The sequence below is a fragment of the Juglans microcarpa x Juglans regia genome, chromosome 1S (assembly GCF_004785595.1).
Source record: "Juglans microcarpa x Juglans regia isolate MS1-56 chromosome 1S, Jm3101_v1.0, whole genome shotgun sequence".
In the NCBI taxonomy this organism is placed as follows: Eukaryota; Viridiplantae; Streptophyta; class Magnoliopsida; order Fagales; family Juglandaceae; genus Juglans; species Juglans microcarpa x Juglans regia.
The window spans coordinates 3,315,583-3,335,514 of NC_054595.1; the positions used below are offsets into that span (position 1 = coordinate 3,315,583).

Here is a 19,932-nt window from a genome sequence, read left to right on the forward strand (position 1 = left end):
CCCAGAGTCTTTGATTGAGGTACTGTGCCCTCCCGGCGAGAGCTTGTCCCGGACACTGGTGCCAATCTAAAATAAAAGTATCCATTTCTAGAAGTGTGGCATATCATTCTGATGTCCAAAGAATAAGAAAACTTAGACGCTGTATTTGAATGTTGAGTTCAGATAAATTTTTTATAAATATTAGTGAGTTGATATAGTAGAGTAAGTTATCATGTGGGGCCCATCTACGATGGGTTTATATGTATTTAAATGTTAATATGAATTTAGTACTATTTATGAGAAGTTAGAAAATGTATGGGAGCCACCAATGATTGAAAAGTTATTGTAATAATTGAATAATTAATTTATTAAATCTTTTATTAATAAATAACATAAATCAAACATAAATTCCTTCAATGCATGTAAAAAAATTTTACAACAAAATAAAAACAAAATATTCCAAGCACTATAAAAAAAAAAAAAATTTCTTACTCCAAACTTATAAAAACAAAATAAATGAATTATCAATAAAATTACAACAGTATCATACCCACATTTTATTCTATTATTTATTTACATATTATTTAATTAGTAGTAAAAAAATACATGTAATGCAAAAGGAAAAATAAATAGAAACTTACCCAAATAATTGAGTTGTCGCTCAATGAAGCGCTTGAGACCCATGTCTCTCGCTCAAGCGGCTCTCATCCAGATAATTGCCACTTAAGCCTTTTAATAATTGCTCAAGCGAAATAGGCTTATTTCTATTTTGAATAATTCTACTTATCATCTTCATACATTACACTTATTTTTAATTTTTTTTTATTTTTTCTATAATAAATATGCGGTGCATGAATGATAAGTAGGACAATTTAATTAGTTTAATAATAATAAAATAAAATAAAAAATAATAAAAGTAATAAATAATAAAAAATAATATTAAAAAATATAAAATATAGTATAAAATGATAACTAACATCACTCTTTCGTTTTACCCAACGCAGCTAGATGTCTCCAATTTTTTTTTCCGAAATAAAATAATTGTCAGTTGTGGGAGATCCTACTGAGGTAAAAGTTACTTTCGTACTTTTTTCACCTTGAATTGAGAAACACTGAATGGGTATTGAGACGTCTGTTTGCTTTTTGTCAGTTGTGGGGCTCACGGAGGTTAAAGTTGAAATGCATTCAACTTCAACTCAGCTGTATGTTTGGATGTTAAATAGAGTTTAAAACTGAAGTGCATTCAGGTGAGTTTAACATCTAAATGAGCCCTTAAAAATTGCGTTTCGAAACTTGTGACCGGTTAAGTCCGCCAAGCCATCTGCACAATGGTCTGAAATCGGCCATGGAAAGGATGTTTATTCATACCAAGATTTTCAAAGATCTGTAACAAACTTGGAACATTGAGCTTATAATAAAGTAAAAGGAAAATGTTGACATAAAATAGACAATCGATTCATTGAGTTCGAGAGTGCATGAATAATCATAAGCACATCTTCGTGTTGCTCAATCTAACCAATAATTTGGAGTAGACCATGCCAATCTCTGTGCATTATGAAATGAGTTTTAAAACCCATCTCCTAACAAGGGCATTATGTGGGAGCAAAATTCCTTTGGAGAAGAAATGGGAAAGAAAACACGACGAAAGAACATGAAAAACTTTGAGATCTAGAAAAGGTGGAGCCGACCAAATTAAATCATCTGGCAGGTTTCTTTCTCCACACAGTGCGTCCTCGGTTTATTTCAAGCCCATCACCTGACAGTCTCAATAAATGTAAAAACCGAGGCAAATCTTCTTTGTATTCCTTTACATCAGCAGACCCATTATTTCCTTGAAGCTCAGAAACTGCTGTAACATCCTCAACTGGTTCCACAGTGGTAAGTGAATCAACTATGTCATCATGTTGGCACTCCCGTCTGTAATCTAGGGTAATGGTTTGCAGTTCATGGCTATCAATGACTTCTTGTGGCATGCTCTGTGGTAGAGAAAATGTATGAGCTTTATAAGATAGAGAGGAAGTATCCGTAATAAGACAAATAAAAAATCTGTTTATTGATAAATAAAAAACACAAGACAAATAAAAAATCATTTTAAGAGTGAAGCTCAGGTTCTTTAAAAAGATCACGGGCACCAAAATCCAAATTTTACTTCAGAATGAAGCTATACATGATCTTTTTTGTTGGATGGGGAAGGCAGTAAGATCCCCCCTAAAAATTAATTCATTTAAACCTTTCAAAGCTGATGATAAAAGATAATTGCCAATCACATCATCAGGCATACCATGTAAATTGCTCTTAAAGTTTCAAAAGCAATAATATATTGATCATTTGGATAGGCTGGATCACTCTGCTAAGAAGTACTGTTTCTAATTTGCTTGCGTTTTCTCTCTTATTTCCCATATCCCATCAGTGTAGCTTATCATCTTGAGAAACTTTAGCAAGATTTCTAGTGGGGCTGACTCGGCAATGAATTCAACTACAACATCGTTAAGTGGTCTAGGATGTGCACTTCAATTTCTCCAGGTGGTTTGATTAGAAACTTGTTATTATTCAACAAAGCTTTGTTGGGCAAGTGTTTACGGCCTTATAGCATGAAGATTGGAGAGAGATTCCTTGTGGAGATTGATGGTATAAGTCAAGTAAGATAATATGTAAAGAGATTGCCGTTCAAATAGCGTTAGCAGGCCTTTCAAATGGGGGTGTAGAAAAACATTAGAAGAGGATGGGGGACTTCTCTCATTTTATTAGAAGGTGGGAAATGGGTCTTTAGGTCTCGTTTGATTATGCAGTTCAGATGAGATGAGATGTTTTGTTGAAGGTTGAATAAAATATTGTTATAATATAATTTTTGTTTTGGGATTTGAAAAAATTGAATTGTTTATTATATTTTGTGTGGGAGTTTGGGAAAGTTGTAATAATTATATGAGATGAGATAATTTGGTTTAGTGTAACCAAACCAGCCCTAAGATTAGATTATGGCACAATATGTTGTGTGGAATCAGCCTTTAAGGACATTTCCCAGCATTGTTTAGCACCTCCCGCCAAACAGGCATTGAATGGTAGAACTCATGCAGATCTCTGAGAATAGATCCCAATGAAATGTTACATCTATTATAAAGTGCATGATTGCGAAGTGAGGATGATCTCTTAGTTCCTCAATTGTCTGTACTCCTTCAGGTTGATAAGAGGTAGAGCTATTAAGATCTACTGGACTCCATCAGAAAGATAGATTATTAAGTTCAAGTCCTACCACGCGGTCTTCCCCCAAGATGACCCTCCTTTTCCTTTGATGAATATTTGGAGAAATAAGGTGTCATTGATGGTAGCATTCTTTGTTTGGATGGCAATTTCAAATTTAACACTGGGGATAACTTGAGGAAGAAAAATTATCATAGTAATGTAACGGTGTTGTATGTGTAAGCAAGGCGGAAAAAGCATTGTTCATCTTCTGCTTCACTGCAATGTGGTTAGGAATCTATGGGCATCGATATTTCTACCTTTGGGATTGAGTGGGTCATGCCCAGTGGGTGGTGGACTTGATGGCTTGTTCTCATGGTCTCCTTAAAAGCCATAGCGATTTTGAGGTCTGGACGATAGTCCTAGTGTGTTTGATGTGGTGTATCTTTTTTTTTTTTTAATGATGGGGAAGCCACCCCATTGCAGAGCCCTTAGGACACACCCAGGGAGCCTTAACCCCTGGGGAGACTAGCATAGCAACCCCCCGCCATGGCCTCCCACTCGAACCTGTGATATGGGGCTCATGCACACAAGTTTGCCCTTACCACTTGGGCTACCCACGGTTGGGTTGATGTGGTGTATCTGGCACTGGCAGGAACATAATACTTGGACCTCTGAAGATTCTGAGAGGACGGTATCAGGCATAAGAGCCATTATGTTCAATTCTATTTATGTTTGGATGGAGTCGCACAATAGCTCCCATTCCACTAGGTTTCTAGATTTCATGGAATTGTGTTCTTTTTCCTCATCTCTCCAGTTGGGTGTCTCCTTTAGTATACTTCCTATATATTTGATTTGTGTCCAAATACGCTTCAAATTAAATTACCTAACTTAGCAAGAATCAGCAAGGCATTCAGATGCCCAAGAAAGCAAAGAGATGTTCCATTAGGCAAGGATATTATGCCATAGAGTGGAAGAGCCGCCTTGATGGAAATGTTTTGCCTAGCAAATTTAAACTTTCATAGTATATTCTGGTACTTAGTGGTACTTCGGCGTATTCTGTGTATACTTCATGAGTACTTGGGCTATGCCTTTTTCTATTAATAAAGTTTTACTTTTACTTATCAAAAAATAAAAAAACTCTCATAGAGTATGTAGTCTACAGACTCTATAGAACAAAATAGTAATGATGTTTTGATCTTCCTACTTGTGGACTATCACATGGCCATCCCTGATTCAAGAAATATAAAGGTTATGGGTATATATGAGGATTACTTTTAGTTAAGAAATAAATTAGAAAAGGATTGCAACAATTAAAAACAAGAAAAACAAGCAAGCGTTGGCATCTTTATAACAAGAGTACTCAACTATTTATAAAAGGAAACTTCTACTAACCTCTAGAACCCATCCAATGTAGGTGACATTATTAACATGCTGGTTCATGTCCAGATCAGCTCGTCTGGGCTGAAAAGGATCAAAAACATACTCAAAAAACTGATTAAAGGATTTAGATGAACCAGATGATCTTACCACAAGTCCCACTTTAGAATTCTGAGCAGGATCTTCCAGTTTTGGTATTTTTTTCAAGCTACTACTATTCTCCTCTGGAATTGCTAGTCTGCAACACCAAAACAAGACCAATTATTGAAAAGAAAAAGCCACTCAAAGTCAATAAGGTGAATGGGAATAGGATAAGTTTTAGAGCTTTAGAGTTAAGGAGAATTTATCATCAACTCAAGCCATGTTGGTGATTATATCTTGTAATGTATAATTAGACTAGCCTCTACCCCATATGTAACGGCCTAAGGGAAGGTCTGAACCACATCTAGGCCTATACTCCAAAAGAACTAGTCAATGATACAATTAGAGCCTCATTGGAATTATTATAAAGAGCAAGAACTTCTCCTCCCAAGCAATGTGGGATCTCCCATACACCACCTATACTCATCAGTCAATACGGGGTATCACACCATAGACCATTTCCAATAACACAAAAAGAATTGTGTGTTGCAGTAAAACAAATCAGTGGTATGGCACAGCTTCCATGCAACACCACTGATTTGAAGAATACTGGGGCACAAAAGTGTTTTCCTAGCAGTAAGGAACTTTCCTTTCAAACTTTATCACAGATTGGCTTTACATATTTTCTTTGGTTATGCATAGAATATATAGGCATATATGTGTATGGCCAATAAAGATGTATATATATATATAGCATATATGTGTATGACTAACAAAAATATAGAGATATATACATATAGGCATATATGTGGATGCTTGTGGTACATTGGCTTTGCTTATTTGATTTGTATTAATATAACTGTCTTTCTTACTTAGCAAAAGAAAAATATATGTGGATGCTTGTGTGTGTGATAAGTCAAATCCTTTTATGATGCATATCTACATATCCAAAGTGTTAAATTGGATCTGTTGTGACTTAGCTAGGATGATTTTGTATGCAGTTGGGAATTTGTGTTGCATCAATTATGTGATAAAATTAACCACGACACATCACGCATCACGCATCCTAGCATCTGTTACTTTTCCATCCTGTTATTTAAAGTAAAACTCAAACTTCATTAAATGATTGTCATAGTAAAGACCAGTTTGAATTCACAAAAGCATTGCTGCTCCAGTTGTATGCTAACATCTGATGATGTGTTTGAACGTTCAACCATCAGTATCCTTTTAAGATTTAGACAGCTTACCATATCAACAATAATTCTCGTACTTAGATTACTCCTTTTGTCTGGATTAGGATTTCACTTATCCGCATCATCCACCCCTCTTTTCCTCTTACATTTAGATAGCAAAATAAATAGCTCTTTCTCGTACTCTTGCTTTTAAGTTCCTTGTGATTTGATGCAGTTCCAACTGCTTCCCCATAATTTCAAGCTGATTTCTCCAAGGCTGGCTAAGAGATTTTACTGTGACAAGATTTGGTACCTCATGCATAACTTTTTTTTTTTTTTTTTATAAGTGGTACCTCATACATAACTACAGAAGAAAGGATAGCATCTCAACACTATGTATTGTAAAACTATAGACTCCTCTTCGGACAGTCCTTTTCATTTTCAATTTATTGATGAATATTTTCTGGATATCTGTAATTTGTTGACCTACCTTAAGTTGACCTTGTCTTGTCACGCAGATAACAGAAATGAGAAAAAGGGTTTCAATAAGACAATAGAATATACCGAGAAAAATCATGTCATCTAGCAAATGTTAATTATAACAGAGCATGTATTCCTTACGCATCCTACATCTTATAAATTGTATGACATTGCATTGCATGCCAGAAAATATGGTATTTTAGGCCAAGAGCAAACAAAAACCCCCTACCTGAGTTCACGTGGGCAATAAACTAAATACTCTTCCCGGACATCATCGCTAACTTTCTGAAGTCGTCTGGTTTCTTGGTTCATCATAACCCACTTGCTGAAACATAAGGTTCACATGTCAAACTGTGAGAAAGCATCTCAAGTCACATAGAAAATCAGATATGAAAGGTCAGAGATGACATCAAGTATTCCTAAGAAGTCAAGTTCTTGAATCATCTGAAAACAGAGGTTCAATAGCTTCCACAACTGTAATATTCAAATCAAAAGAAGAGTATCAATCAAATAAAAAGGAAAAAAAAATCAAGACTGATAATTAAATGACCATATTCTAGCACACAGTCAGACTAACACACGTCAATCATTAAGAGAAACATCAGGTACGACTAATTTTTGTTTCTGCATGATAACTAGTGACCCAACTGAATTGGTTTCTAAGGAATTGACAAGTGTTGTTGCAAGCTTTTAATATTAAAATATATACTTTTAGAGGATTGATAGGAAAAAAAGAAACAAGATGACAAGAAATAAAATCTCAGAACTATCACAGTTCAAGAAAACACACAATAGTCAATGATGACTCATCAAGTTTCATTTGATATGTTCTATGATGGCAATTGTAAGCAGAAAATCATGTTATATTTTCTGGAGAAGTTTGCGAGATTAAAAATTAATGCACTAAACCTTTAATGGTATTGATAAAAAAGTTTTTGAACTACCCCATCGTCTGTTTGCAATCCATAAAGGTTCTATTTCGTTCCTTCCAAATCCACCAATGAGACAAATGAGAATTATCTTCCACAGTACTACAATTTGCCAGCTGCCACCTATCCTTTTCCAAGAATTTTAAAAAAATAATCCACAATTCTTCTAGGCATGATCCGCACCAATCCAACCCAACTAAAGAAGTCACCCTACAGTGCACTAGCAATCTTACAACAAAGTAGAAGATAATCAAAGGACTCTCCACCTTCTTACACATGCAACACTAATTACCTATTACGTCTTTTTTTACGTCTTACAGCAATCTAACATAGGCTGCAATGCAAGATTATAACCATACATGATAAAGTTAAAATCATATGACTTTTTCTCTCTTTTGCAATATGAACCGCATGTATGAACAGAGAAGTTCCTCCTTTCTATTCACACGCATTAACCGTGAACTATGCTTTGACTAAACCCTTCAGCTTTACACGGGGCTTGGGGGGGGGGGGGGGGGGGGGGGGGTGGGGTGTTGGTGAGAAATAGGAGAAAGAGGGTTTTGTCTGAAAGCATGATTAGAGTAATTTTTTATAGGCAAACGTAGCCATCGAAATGATTAGAGTGATTGATACGTTTACATCCAATGATCCTCAAAGAAGTGACACTCAAGGAAAGGAAGCACGGGAGAAATGTGATCAAATGCATGTCATAGAAGGATTGACCCCCATCTTATTCTCTATCACAACTACGTTTATATCCCCTTATAATTCTGGCTAGCATAACAAGGACAAAAGGAAATGGCAACTCAATGTGTACCTTGTTGCTCTTCCAATTACTTGATCAGTAGCATAGTCCTTGATTATCCAATCACGTCTAGTTCCAATTCTTCCATCCCCTTGGCACCAAGTTTCAATTTCAACTACATCACTCCTGTCCCACGGACCCATATATTGATTTAAAACTTATCATGTAAGAATTCCAAATTAAAAACAGAGCAAGGAAGAAGAAGAAGAAAGCTTACCAAGCTGGGTATCTGTAGATTTCAATGTGCATGCGAGCAGTCACCCATATGAGATGCATCTTCCTCATGGTGGGGGTCGTCGCAAAACCATCTGTGGAAAATCCTACACTTTGAGCATGGTTGCATCCAACTTCCTACACCACAAATTTGGGAGGAAATTATTATATTGCAATTCTAGGGAAAGTTAAATCATTCTCTGCTTAAGGTTAAAGGCACTTCTACACCCTGCATAGATGAATGACTATTAGCAAAATTAATTCTTTTAAAATGTTTCTGAAATGAAAACCAAAATTTCATCTACTATATGGGTAGCATCAAACACAGTGGAACCTAAACTTAAAACTACCAATTTTTAGGAAAACGTTATGCTGACCACGAAACAGAGTGTAGATGAGAATTTACATGCTCACACTTATCCAAAAAAGGAATTTACATGCTCGTTGATAACGAGAGAGAGAGAGATTTTCATATGGTGGCATCGCAAATGAGTGCAGAGGTTAATATTTTTTTTATCAGAAGAATTTATTAATACACATAATTAGGCAAAGTTCAAGTAGAAGTATAGAAGAGAATGAATACAGAGGTTAATATCCATCGAGCATATACAACCCGACCGCATGATTGAAAGCAGGCTAAAATGTTCAAGCATCAATAGTTTCAATGGGAAGAGACAGCGACCTGTCTGAGCAAGTCAACAACAAAGAAAGAAGCATACCCAGTTGAAGCCATGAAACATATCCAGTTGCTAAAACGCAGAAATTTGCCAAAAGAATAGACGGATTTGGTACTCGACTCAAACATGAAAAATAAATAGATGGATGGATACATAAACTATCATATGCATATCTTTCCATTTTATAATTTTTTCAAACTTTCATATAAAATATAATAAATAACTCAACTTTTTTAAATTTTAAAATAATAATAATATTAAAAAATAATATTTTATTAAATCCTCTCATCGGAGCTCTTAAAAACAACCAACAATACCCAGTTGACAAAGACCCAAAACGAAATTACGTACGACCTTCAAAACTTGAAACGCACATTTGGACATGCACGTTACTGATAGCATCACCAACAAACCCCGACATCAAATATCCAATAACACCATCAAAAATTTGAAATTAAATCAAAACCCGCTTGAATAAAATATGATGCGTTTTTAACCTGCAAGAGATTGGCAATGGTTTCAACTGTCGCGGTTTTGTTAATCCCAACCTCATAGCACCTCACTATGAACCTCTCCTTATAAGACAACCCGTCCTCCGTCAAGCTTCCCAGCCTCAACCGGTCCGCCAGGCTCCCGGACCCGGATCCGACCACCCTGTCCGACCCCAAGACCCCGCTGGAGCTTCCTGCTCCACCCCGCTCCGACAAGACAGCCCGGACCAGAACCGGAGGTTTACGAAGTGGCCGGCACCAAATGGCGTCTTTATTCCGGATAGTGGAAGTACAACGACCCAGAAAAGCGCATTGGGCTAGGGCGTGAATCTGGCCATTACTCACATTGCAGGAGACCTTCAGCATCTCTCTGTTTCTCAAGTCTCCCCTTCCAAAACCCAGTTCGTATGTTCTGTTTTGAGTGCGAGTTTGCTTATTTATGTGGTTTTAGAGACGTGCTGGCAAATCTGGTATTGATCGATGGGACCGAGGCAGCCCGATCTAGAGAGAGAGAGAGAAATGCCTGTCAGCGAGGAATTTAATGAAGAGCAATATTATATACATTTCTCAAATTGAGAATGTAATGTAAATTTAAGTAACTTTATGTTTAAAATTTTTTAAAATTATAAAAATATATTTCTCAAAATGATATTTTTTTCGTTTAATAAAGAGTGTATATACAGTCTCTAAATGAGGATTATAAATAAAATTTCTCTTTAAGAATAGTTTGGATTCAGAGATAAATTGAGATAGTTTGTGAATAGTAAAATAAAAATTAAATTATTTATTATATTTTATATAAAAATTTGAAAAAATTATTTTAAGATTTGAAAAAATTGAATTGTTTATTATATTTTGTATGAAAATTTGAGAAAATTATAACGATGAGATGAGATGAGTTGAGATGGAGTGAGTTTTCAATGCAAACGAAACTTGATGAATCAACGCTATTTATTTTCACATCCGAAGATACTACTATTTTCACATCCTACATATTATATTTTTCATAAGATGTGAGACATAAAATAATAATTAATAATTAATTTGAAGAAATTTTACATAAAATTTACATCTTTTTAGTTTTTATCGAGGAAAAATGGTTTAGACCAAAAGGGATTTTTTTTTAAAGTTCGGTTCCTCCATACCTTGCTCCAAATTCTGAGTCATTTTCTGGTCGAGAGGTATCTAATTTTAAAATTTCAAAAATTATTTTTTACACCGATATTTAAATAATTGAAAATTGAAAATCCCTTTCCTTCCCACTATTCTTGAACAAATAAATTGAGATAAATAAAGAATATAGTAATAGTCAATGGGTGAAAACAATGTGTACTAGTTGTATATTAACGAAGGATTCTTCTACCAATACCATACATCTTAGGTTTGTTATTAGATCTCGTTTCTATTTAAAACTCACGTCAACTTATCATTATAATTTTTTTAAATTTCTACACAAAATATAATAAATAATTTAACTTTTTTAAATTCTAAAATAACTTTTTCAAATTCTCACACAAAATATAATAAATAATTTAATTTTTATTTTATTATTCACAGACCATCTCAACTCATCTCTAAATTCAAACTAAATGTAACGGGCAAAGGCCAACAAATTTGTACAATTTAGATTTTGTAATCTTCAATCAATCAATGAAGTGGCTGTTTATTCGGTAAACATTTAGATCAGATAAAATTGTGTAATATCAACGGTCGTGATTAAAAATAATAAAATAATGTCAATTTGAAAATGGTGCATCATATAGCTTTGGTGAAAATTAATGACGTAGGATCAAGATTTAGCCTATGTTTAGAGGTTGAGATAAATATAGTAATGAATTAAGACGATAGAGTGAGTTTTATAAGATTTATTCTATATGAATTAAATGTTTTTAAATATTAAAATGAGTTTAGATATATTTATGAGAAGTCAAAAAATATTATGAATTTGATAAATAAATAAGTGTTATATTAAAAAAATATTATAAATCTAACGTATAAAGAGATTTTTAATTAAAATAAATTTAATAATTTAAAAATTAGTGTTTGAATATTAAATTTAATTTAAAATTAGATCAAGAATTTATCAACGAAACGTTGCTTTAAGTTGCATCAAGACAAAAAGATTTGGCTCATACGCATATTAATTGCTTGGTGGAATGCCCCAAAAGTCAAAAAGTAGTTTAGTTAGAAAAGGGTCATTCAATGAAGTCTAGCTTCCAAGATAGTGTGTAACTTTGGCAAGTAGCTCACTTCCCTCTCTAGGTGAGAGAACATACCTAGTTTAGTTCTATGTAATTATAGCCTCCGCCCACCGGATACAGCCTGAAAAATTATTTAAAAATAAAGGAGTAAGGGTGTGTGTGGATGTTGAAGTGAGTTGAATTGAGTTGAGTTGTGATGATAAAATATTGTTAGAATATTATTTTTTAATATTATTATTATTTTAAAATTTGAAAAAGTTGAATTGTTTATTATATTTTGTATTGAAATTTGAAAAAGTTGTAATGATAAATTAAGATGAGTTGAGGTGAGTTTGGTAACCAAACGCACCCTAAATATGTAATCCTGAAAAACTATAAACACGTGTCATTTCTTTATGATATTTTTTATAATTATATTTTAAAATAAAAAATATTTTTATAAAATATCTTATAATAATAATATCACTTTATAAAAATATCTTTATTTTAAAATATATATTATAAAATATATTGTGAATGAGTAATACTAATTGTACTTACGCTTTTACGTGGTCTGCAATACGTAACGACGTGGCATGCCTCAATTTTGTTTTTAATCATCAAAATTTTAAAATAAAAATTATATTTACAATCACTTTTTACATATTTTTTTTTATGAATTTTATTAATGTGATTGTCTGCATATTAATAAAAATTGACTCAACTAATCATATTAATTAAGTGTATAAAAAATACATAAAAATGATTATATATAACATTACTTTTTTTCGATCGGCCTCTAAATTTAGCTGATAGATCCATTCAAGCTCTAATTTTGAATTCATTTTGGTTTGAAGTCCAACTGTGGGAAGCAGTCTACACTGGGAAAGATAACCTCCAAATTACAGAAAATAAAAATAAAAATAAAAATAAAATAATTTTCCAATTTTCCTCAGTTTTAGAGCTCCACTTCTTTAAAACCATAAAACTGCACAGCTCGATTCAATTTCTCAAAATGGCCAACTCAAGCCAAAAAGAAGTAAGCATTCTAAATAAGTGAGACTTGGGAATAGAGTTTAATCACCTAAATATTAATGGTGGATTTCAATTAGGTTTGGTGCTTTAGATGGACATGGATGGAATGATAAAATAAAATAAAAATTGAAGGAACTCATAGGGCAGGCTCAATGGCAAATCCATTGCCTAAGGCCTCTATCTTGTGTAAGGCCACAAAAATAAAAATAAAGTTTTTTTTTAATTCTTTTTTTTTTTTGGACAAAATAAAATAAAAAAATATTTCAATAAATAAAATTTTAAATAATTTTTGTAGTTTTCAATGTGTGTAAGATCCCATAATACTAAATTTAATATTTAATACAATGATTTTTTTTTTTTGGTAAGTAATACAATGAATTATTTATATTTTAAATAATTTTTTTAAGATCTTGCTAAATTAAGACATAAAATCTGCATTGAGACCTCATTTTAAGTTGTTGTAAATATAAATTCACAAAAACTGTATTTAAAGATTTTAAATAAAATATCATTTTATTGAAAATTTTGAAAATATTGTATATAATAATTTATATTTTATTATATTATAATTACGAATGACTCACTTAAATTTTATCTCAAACCTCAATTTGTATTGAGCCGACCCTAGAACTCATATAGATACGAAGTCAAAGATGAGATTGCAAAGCAAGAATGTCAAGATCTAAAATTGGAACGGCGGCACTCCAGACTCGGGTTTGGGTCGAAGAAGATATAGCTTTTGCCTTTTGGGACAATAGCATTTTCATAGGCTTGAAGGAAAGAGTTTGAAGATGCGAATAACAAAGAGTATAGTCGTATACAGGCAGAAGGGACTTGTGTCAAATTCAAACGAAATAAATTTCTGTTTGTTAGCAATGCCACGTCACCTTTTAAAAAAAATAATAATAATAATAGTATGCCTCTCATTTTGCTCACTCATTTTGACTATTCATATATTTATTTTTTTTTTAAAAAGAATTACTTATTGATTAAAGAAGTGACTATTAAAAAAATCTACAGTAAATTTAATATTGAGATTTTTGACTAGCTAAATGTAGCCAACCAAAATCGTTGACCATAGATTTTTTTCACATTAAATATTCTTCCCGCTCAAACGAATTTTGCCACTAGCATATAGCAAAATACACATCTCCATTTCACACAAGTCCCAGGAAAATACACATCTCCATTTCTACACTTAGCCATCATTGACCGCCATAGCCAATTGGAAGAATCGGACAGCCACAAAAACCGCCGTTGAACGCCTTCGTTAAGCCAAAGCCGACGGCTTTCGTTAAGCCAAAGCCGACGGGATGCTACCAGCATGATGCAGGGTGGGGGCACTCCCTCCCCGCCCTCCGCCACGCACCATGAGGGAGGAGGGTTTCCAACTCCACCCCCTGCCTTGCTACTGGAGAGTGGGGTTGAAATCGCACCCCGCCTTATCCTCCAAATCTAATGAACCATTGGGTCTATTATTTTTATTTTTTATCTAAAAAAAAGTTTAGACCCAAATTATAGTATAATTAAAATTATAAATTAAAATTTATACATTCAAAAAGAATATAAACTCATTAGAGTTTTATTTTAGATTATCTTGGCCTCCTAAGCAATTTATTAACTTGAATTCAACTTCAAGTCTTTAACAAATTGTATATATCTATATACAATATATTTATATAAATATTAAAAATATTATTTTTTATATTAAATAAGGGAGGGATGTGGAGAGGGGCGGAGCCCGCTGCGATTAGCCCACCCCCCGCCCCCTCTAGGGATCTCCCATGCAGGGCTGGGCCCCCCGCTCGCCCATGCTGCCCACCCCCGAAAGCTGTCAACGATTTTTCTTCCCCTCTGCTTTGTGATTCAATAATTTTTCTTCCCTTCTACTTCGTGCTATTTGGGATTTTTGTTGGTTTTCAGTTTCATAATTTTTTTTTTCTATTTTTTTATGGCTGTTGGTTTTTCGGTTGTTGATTTTGCTCGTTGTGCATATTCAAATGCCCCTATTGCATTCGGATCGTCAAAGTTGGGTTTCGAATTAATTTAAAGGTAAAATAGATATTTTAATGAAATAGTGATAGATTTAGAGAGTTCGTTATTTAATATTGTTGAAAAGTATCTAACTAAATTATAAAAACTGAATTTCGTAGTCAAAACTTAGCTAAAGAATAGTTAGACCACTACTAAACCTCAAGAGAGATAGATACAAGAAGTGTACTTTATATTATTTATTACTGATAAATTGCTATTATGCTTCCTCAATTATACTGTTGATTTTGCCCCATTGATGTGACACCACCATATGGTACCATGTGTTTTATTAAAAAATAAAAAATATATATTAAAAACAAAATGGCATATGAAAATACAAATAGATGAAGACTTTAGGGTTCGTTTGTTTTCGCAGATAAGATGAGATGGATTGAGATTAAAGTTAAAAAGTTGAATAAAGTATTGTTAGAATATTTTTTTAATATTATTTTTGTTTTGAGATTTGAAAATGTTGAATTGTTTATTTTATTTTGTATTGGAAGTTAGAAAAATTGTAATGATTAGATGAGATGAGATGAGATGAAATGTTTTCTGAAAATAAACAAGACCTAAGTTCTCTCTATCCCTTTTTATGTCTGTGATTTTAATTGTTTTTTACAAGTCACGTGTCACGTTAATGGAGCAAAATGAGCAGTATGACTGGAGCGGCATAGTAGAATTTCTCTTTATTTCTGCACAAAATTTTATGTGGCATTAAATAACGAATAAATATTATAGTCATTTTATGTGTCTATGTCTCTCACTTGAAGCCCTCAAATTTAAGCTAATAATTAAGAGAGTTTTTTTTTAGATATTTATGGTTAGTATAATCATATTGACGAATGAAATAACATAGAAGTAATGTTTTCCATTAAATATATCTTATCCGTTTAATTGAAATAAAAAGGATCATATTTCGATGTTCACGTGAATATTAATTAATATTATAAAACTCAGTATAGCATCTACAACATTTAATGTAAAACACGGAACCCAAAAAGGTTTTAAGGGATTATAAATTTATAAGATTGAAATGTTAGAATTATAACTATTTTGATAACTATACACATACACTTTATAATTTATTTTACAATTAACTCATCTAATTGTGTCATTCTATTAAAAATATTCAATTAAATGTTTTTTTTTTCTTTTATTTTTAATAACATTCTGCAAGACATATTTCTAAGAAAAATATTAATTTGTTAAATGTACTAAGCCAAAATAGTAAAAATTTCCTTTTTAAAAAAGTTGATTTTTTTATTTTAATTTTAGTGGTTTATATTTATATAATATTTTTTTCATTATTTTTTTTCTTTAACTTTTTTAGATTTTTTTTTTTTACTTTGCAATAATTTTTTAAATTCTTTTGATATATACACATATGTGGCCTGTCAAGTAATATGTGTTGAACTGTCACTGATATTTATTCGGCTTTCCTAAAGGCTAACTAACAAAATCTTGAAAAATGAATTATTTTTATTGTTTCTAAAATCAAATGGAGTGAAAAATTCTATCAAACTTTAATGAATTTAATACATGAACAAACCTATGCTACTTGGGCCTGATGCCGGAATTTTAAGATTGGGCCAAAATTGATGCAGGATGGAGCTCATGAGGGTGGATCCAAAACGAAAGGCCCAGTTAGATTCTGTTTACCCTGTTTTGGTGTTGGATTAGCATGACTTTATGGGTATTTTTTGCAAATGTCTCTGTTTTGGTGTTGGACTAGCTGCTGTAGATATTTGTGAAACAAAAATATTCACACAATTTTTTTTTACAATTCTTTATAAAATTATGTTTTAAATTAATAATATTTTTATAAAATATCTTATAAAAGTAACATCATTTTACATAATTACTCTCATTTAAAACATAATTATATAAAAAACTATAAAAAGGTTATGCGTGTATCATTACTCTTTATGAAAATAAAATGCAAGTAATACAAGCATTTTGGAAAATGCTATGATCCTAAGAATAGATTTTATACCTTTATCCTTCAAAGTATCTTCCATTTTGTGATATGACTGTTGATGTCGTGTTTTGCACACCTTTGGGCTGTGTTCTAGAAACTCGAGTTTTTGAGCTGTCACATGCACACTTTAAGCAAACACAAAGAATGGGGGCCTTGGTGTTGGCCGAGGAGTCTCCAATACTAAAGTCAGTATATCTTCTTAGTAGTTTGTGCGTAAGATTAGAGGAATTATTTTCATACCTGGAGATCGACTTTTATACTAGGTTTTTCGAATGGGACAACTCATCTTAGACTTTGAGGGGCCCATGTCATATTTACTATTCGTTTGGTCATAATCCATTAATGCGGCGTGACTTCTGGAGTGGCGTCATTAATGCGGTGTGGAGTTCGGCGAGTGGCGCTATTAATGCGGTGCGGCTCTGTGACTTACTTTGCCCAAAAGCGTTATTCGTCAGTCTTTCCCATGCCTGTTGCTAGGGAATCACGAATTTTCCATATTTTTCGCCTTCCTGCTAGTGCAGATCCCAGAGAGTAGCTTGCCATCGAGGTGGTGTCAGGGCAGCGAGTCCCCTCTGTCCCGACCGTCCACTTTCCCTTTCCCAGAGGGTTATGCCCGTCCCAGGGTTATGCTCGTGGGCCGAATATCCTGCTAAGCGCCCATTGACTCCATTTAGCAGAGGGTCGTAGGGCACGGTTGGGCCCTCGGGACTAGCCTCCCTAGTGGTTCTTCATGGGTTTGCTTATAGGGCCTACGGGAAAAAAACTCCCTTCCAATTACCTTTATTGAGACCAACATTTTGTTGCCTAAAATGGGCTTGCATCTATTTGAAAGGTTGTTTCTTTTGACACATGAAAAAAATGTATCGGTATTTTAATTTTTTTGTATAGTTATAACTAGTCTAGTAATAAGGGATGTGTTGATAATCTCAAAATATAAGTGATGAGATTATCTATTGTGAAGAGTTGCACGAATAGAGAGATGATTTGCATCAAGAAAGTGTCTATGAAGGATACGTATTTTATTTTTAGAATAATAATACTTTCACACTAGATCTTATCATCCATAATTAGATTTGTTGATATAACATATTTTAAGTAGTTTCACACGATAAAAACTTAAAAATAAAAATAAAAAATCCTATTTTTCATTATTTTTTCAACATTTCCTTATGTAGTACCAAATAATTAGTAAATATGTTGAACAAAAATAATAATTTAAAATATAAATAATTTTATAATCTAACATATTATATCAAATCACATCAATTTATAAATTTATTTTTATAAAATCTTTTTTATAACTTAATATATATTACGACAGAAAACACCTAAACGAATAAACCGAACATTGTTGGTTTAAGTTTAACGAAAATGCTAAGGGTAGTGCTAGGGTTACCGAGAGGTGTCCCGACACTACCCACTGACAAGTGCATTTTGCACTTTTTAATTTTGTGTGATTTTTTTCAAGTGTTTTTAAATCATTTTAATTATTTTTTTAAAATTACAAACTCATTAAAAATAATACTTCCCTTAATCATTAAATTAAAAAAAATAAAAATCGAGAGAATTCATGGAAAGAATCTCTTGGTGGTTTAGCTTTTTCCAAATGCTAAACACATGGTCCCGTGTTTCGATCCAAGGTCTAATTCAATGTCTTTTGAGCCTTTACCCGCAGAGGAAACTGAAAGGACTATGATGTCCATCAAAGAACGGGGAGACAGGACATCACGTTTCCCCAACTTGGATTGATAAACAATTTCCAACCCATCTTCTAAATCGAATCATTGACTTTATGATCATAATAATTCTCAGAGGTCAGGTCAAAGATATCACTCCACACCCTTAATATATAAATTCCTATGATAATTTTGAGGAGGCGGAAGCGGAGGCTAAGGAGGAGGAGGGATCATCATCGTTAGCATTTCCTCGTTATTTTATGGCCTCAACCATCCACCATCACACGAGACTCGACATCTTTATAGATTTGGTTCAATTTAATTACTAATTATATGAACCAAAATATCAAGGAATCACGTGCGAGGGATTATGTCCCAAGTACCAATAATATTAGTCTTCATTTTATATTTAAATTTTATTATCAGTTCATGCACTACATTTTAAATTGATCACTTACATTAAGATTCTCGTTACTTTTCTTTTGTATTTTTTTTAAATACAAAAAAATAAACAAACACAATACTAAAAAATAAATAAACACAAATTTTTTTTTTTTAAAAAAAATGTCTCATTGGTAGGCCTATGCAAAAAACCCGTTGGATTGCTTGGTCTGTTTGACCTAATCAGATCCGTCCGATAAAAGAAGATTTTGCTTCAATGTCGGTTTGAACCCGATAAATGACGGGCAGACCCGACTCTTAACATTATTAAAACGCCATTATTAAAACGATTCAAGTGTTCAAATAGATCAAATCCTAGCCAGCCAAGAAGATGAAAGCGCTTATGCTGCTAAAATAAAGAGTAAGAAGAAGAATGAGTTGTTGTAGTTCCGTCGCAAGGTTGAAGATGCGATTATTGGGAATTATCTTCTTGGCAAACTAGAAAAGAATCCTTCAGCTACACAAGCAAACCCAAAGACAAAAGAACGGCTAGGAGATATTACCATTTGGGGCATGCCTTATTGCCAAGTAAAGGTCATGCAGGGACCGATGTTATGCTCTTAAAATTCTTGAGAGCTAGAGATTTCAAAGTTCAGGATGCTTTTGAGATGCCCCATAAGACGCTTCGATGTTGTTTTTGTTTTTTAATTGGGTTTGGCAGTTCCATGGTATTTAGAGGCAATTCAAGCTCAAGAGGTCCTGGCATGGTGTTTTTGATCGATTAAGAAATAAAGGGTAGCTTTGTTGGGGTTTTGTTTTGTTTTGTTTTCTAAGTTTCGTAGTTATTGGAATCCATTGCTATGGGAAAGTGAGAGGTTTTTGTTTTGATTGAATTTGAAGCTTGGTAGTTGACTTGAAAAGAGTTTTACAATAAAGTTATGGTTCTGGGTATTTGAGAAATTTGAGAATTTAGTTTTTTGTTTTGCTTCTGGGGAATTTGTGGATTATGGAGTTTGAGGGCCTAACGAAAGTTTTGTGACTGAGTAATTGAGAAAGGAGGATGGATGATTCTCGGTTTGGTTCGAATTCGTTGTGAGAATATTATTAGTCATTTTTAGACCCGACCCGCATATTATGGGTCGGATCGGGTCGGGTCCAAAACCAGTGCGAGTTGGACTGGTTGCAGGCCTACTCACTGGTACAAAAGATAAGTACCCTTTATCGATGTACCTATCATTTTGAAATGTATATAGATCCACATTAT

The 19,932-nt window shown here is 33.2% G+C and overlaps 1 protein-coding gene across 2 annotated transcripts; it reads right to left on the reverse strand.

Moving 5' to 3' along the window:
• Nucleotides 1–1,639: 1,639 nt before the first annotated feature.
• On the reverse strand, nt 1,640–9,925 carry LOC121247173 (oleoyl-acyl carrier protein thioesterase 1, chloroplastic-like). 2 transcript variants are annotated; one of them, XM_041145521.1, is made up of 7 exons: nt 9,391–9,925; nt 8,221–8,354; nt 8,016–8,129; nt 6,499–6,594; nt 4,687–4,774; nt 4,552–4,620; nt 1,640–1,955 (listed from the first exon to the last, which is right to left on the reverse strand). In XM_041145521.1, exons 1-7 carry the CDS (start codon nt 9,748–9,750, stop codon nt 1,677–1,679), a joined length of 1,140 nt encoding a protein of 379 aa, XP_041001455.1. In that variant the 5' UTR covers nt 9,751–9,925; the 3' UTR covers nt 1,640–1,676. The 2 variants fall into 2 exon arrangements, with proteins under 2 accessions (XP_041001455.1, XP_041001454.1); XM_041145520.1 differs by having other exon boundaries at nt 4,552–4,774; nt 9,391–9,919.
• Between the last annotated feature and the right edge of the window lie 10,007 nt (nt 9,926–19,932).

Excerpts from the sequence above, each read along its gene's own strand:
- LOC121247173 (XM_041145520.1), bottom strand. The coding sequence starts at position 9,750 with ATGCTGAAGGTCTCCTGCAATGTGAGTAATGGCCAGATTCACGCCCTA. Across the intron at positions 8,130-8,220 it reads ATCTACAGATACCCAGCTTG|GAGTGATGTAGTTGAAATTG; the intron begins GTAAGCTTTCTT and ends TCCGTGGGACAG. Across the intron at positions 4,775-6,498 it reads TATTGCCCACGTGAACTCAG|ACTAGCAATTCCAGAGGAGA; the intron begins GTAGGGGGTTTT and ends TTGGTGTTGCAG.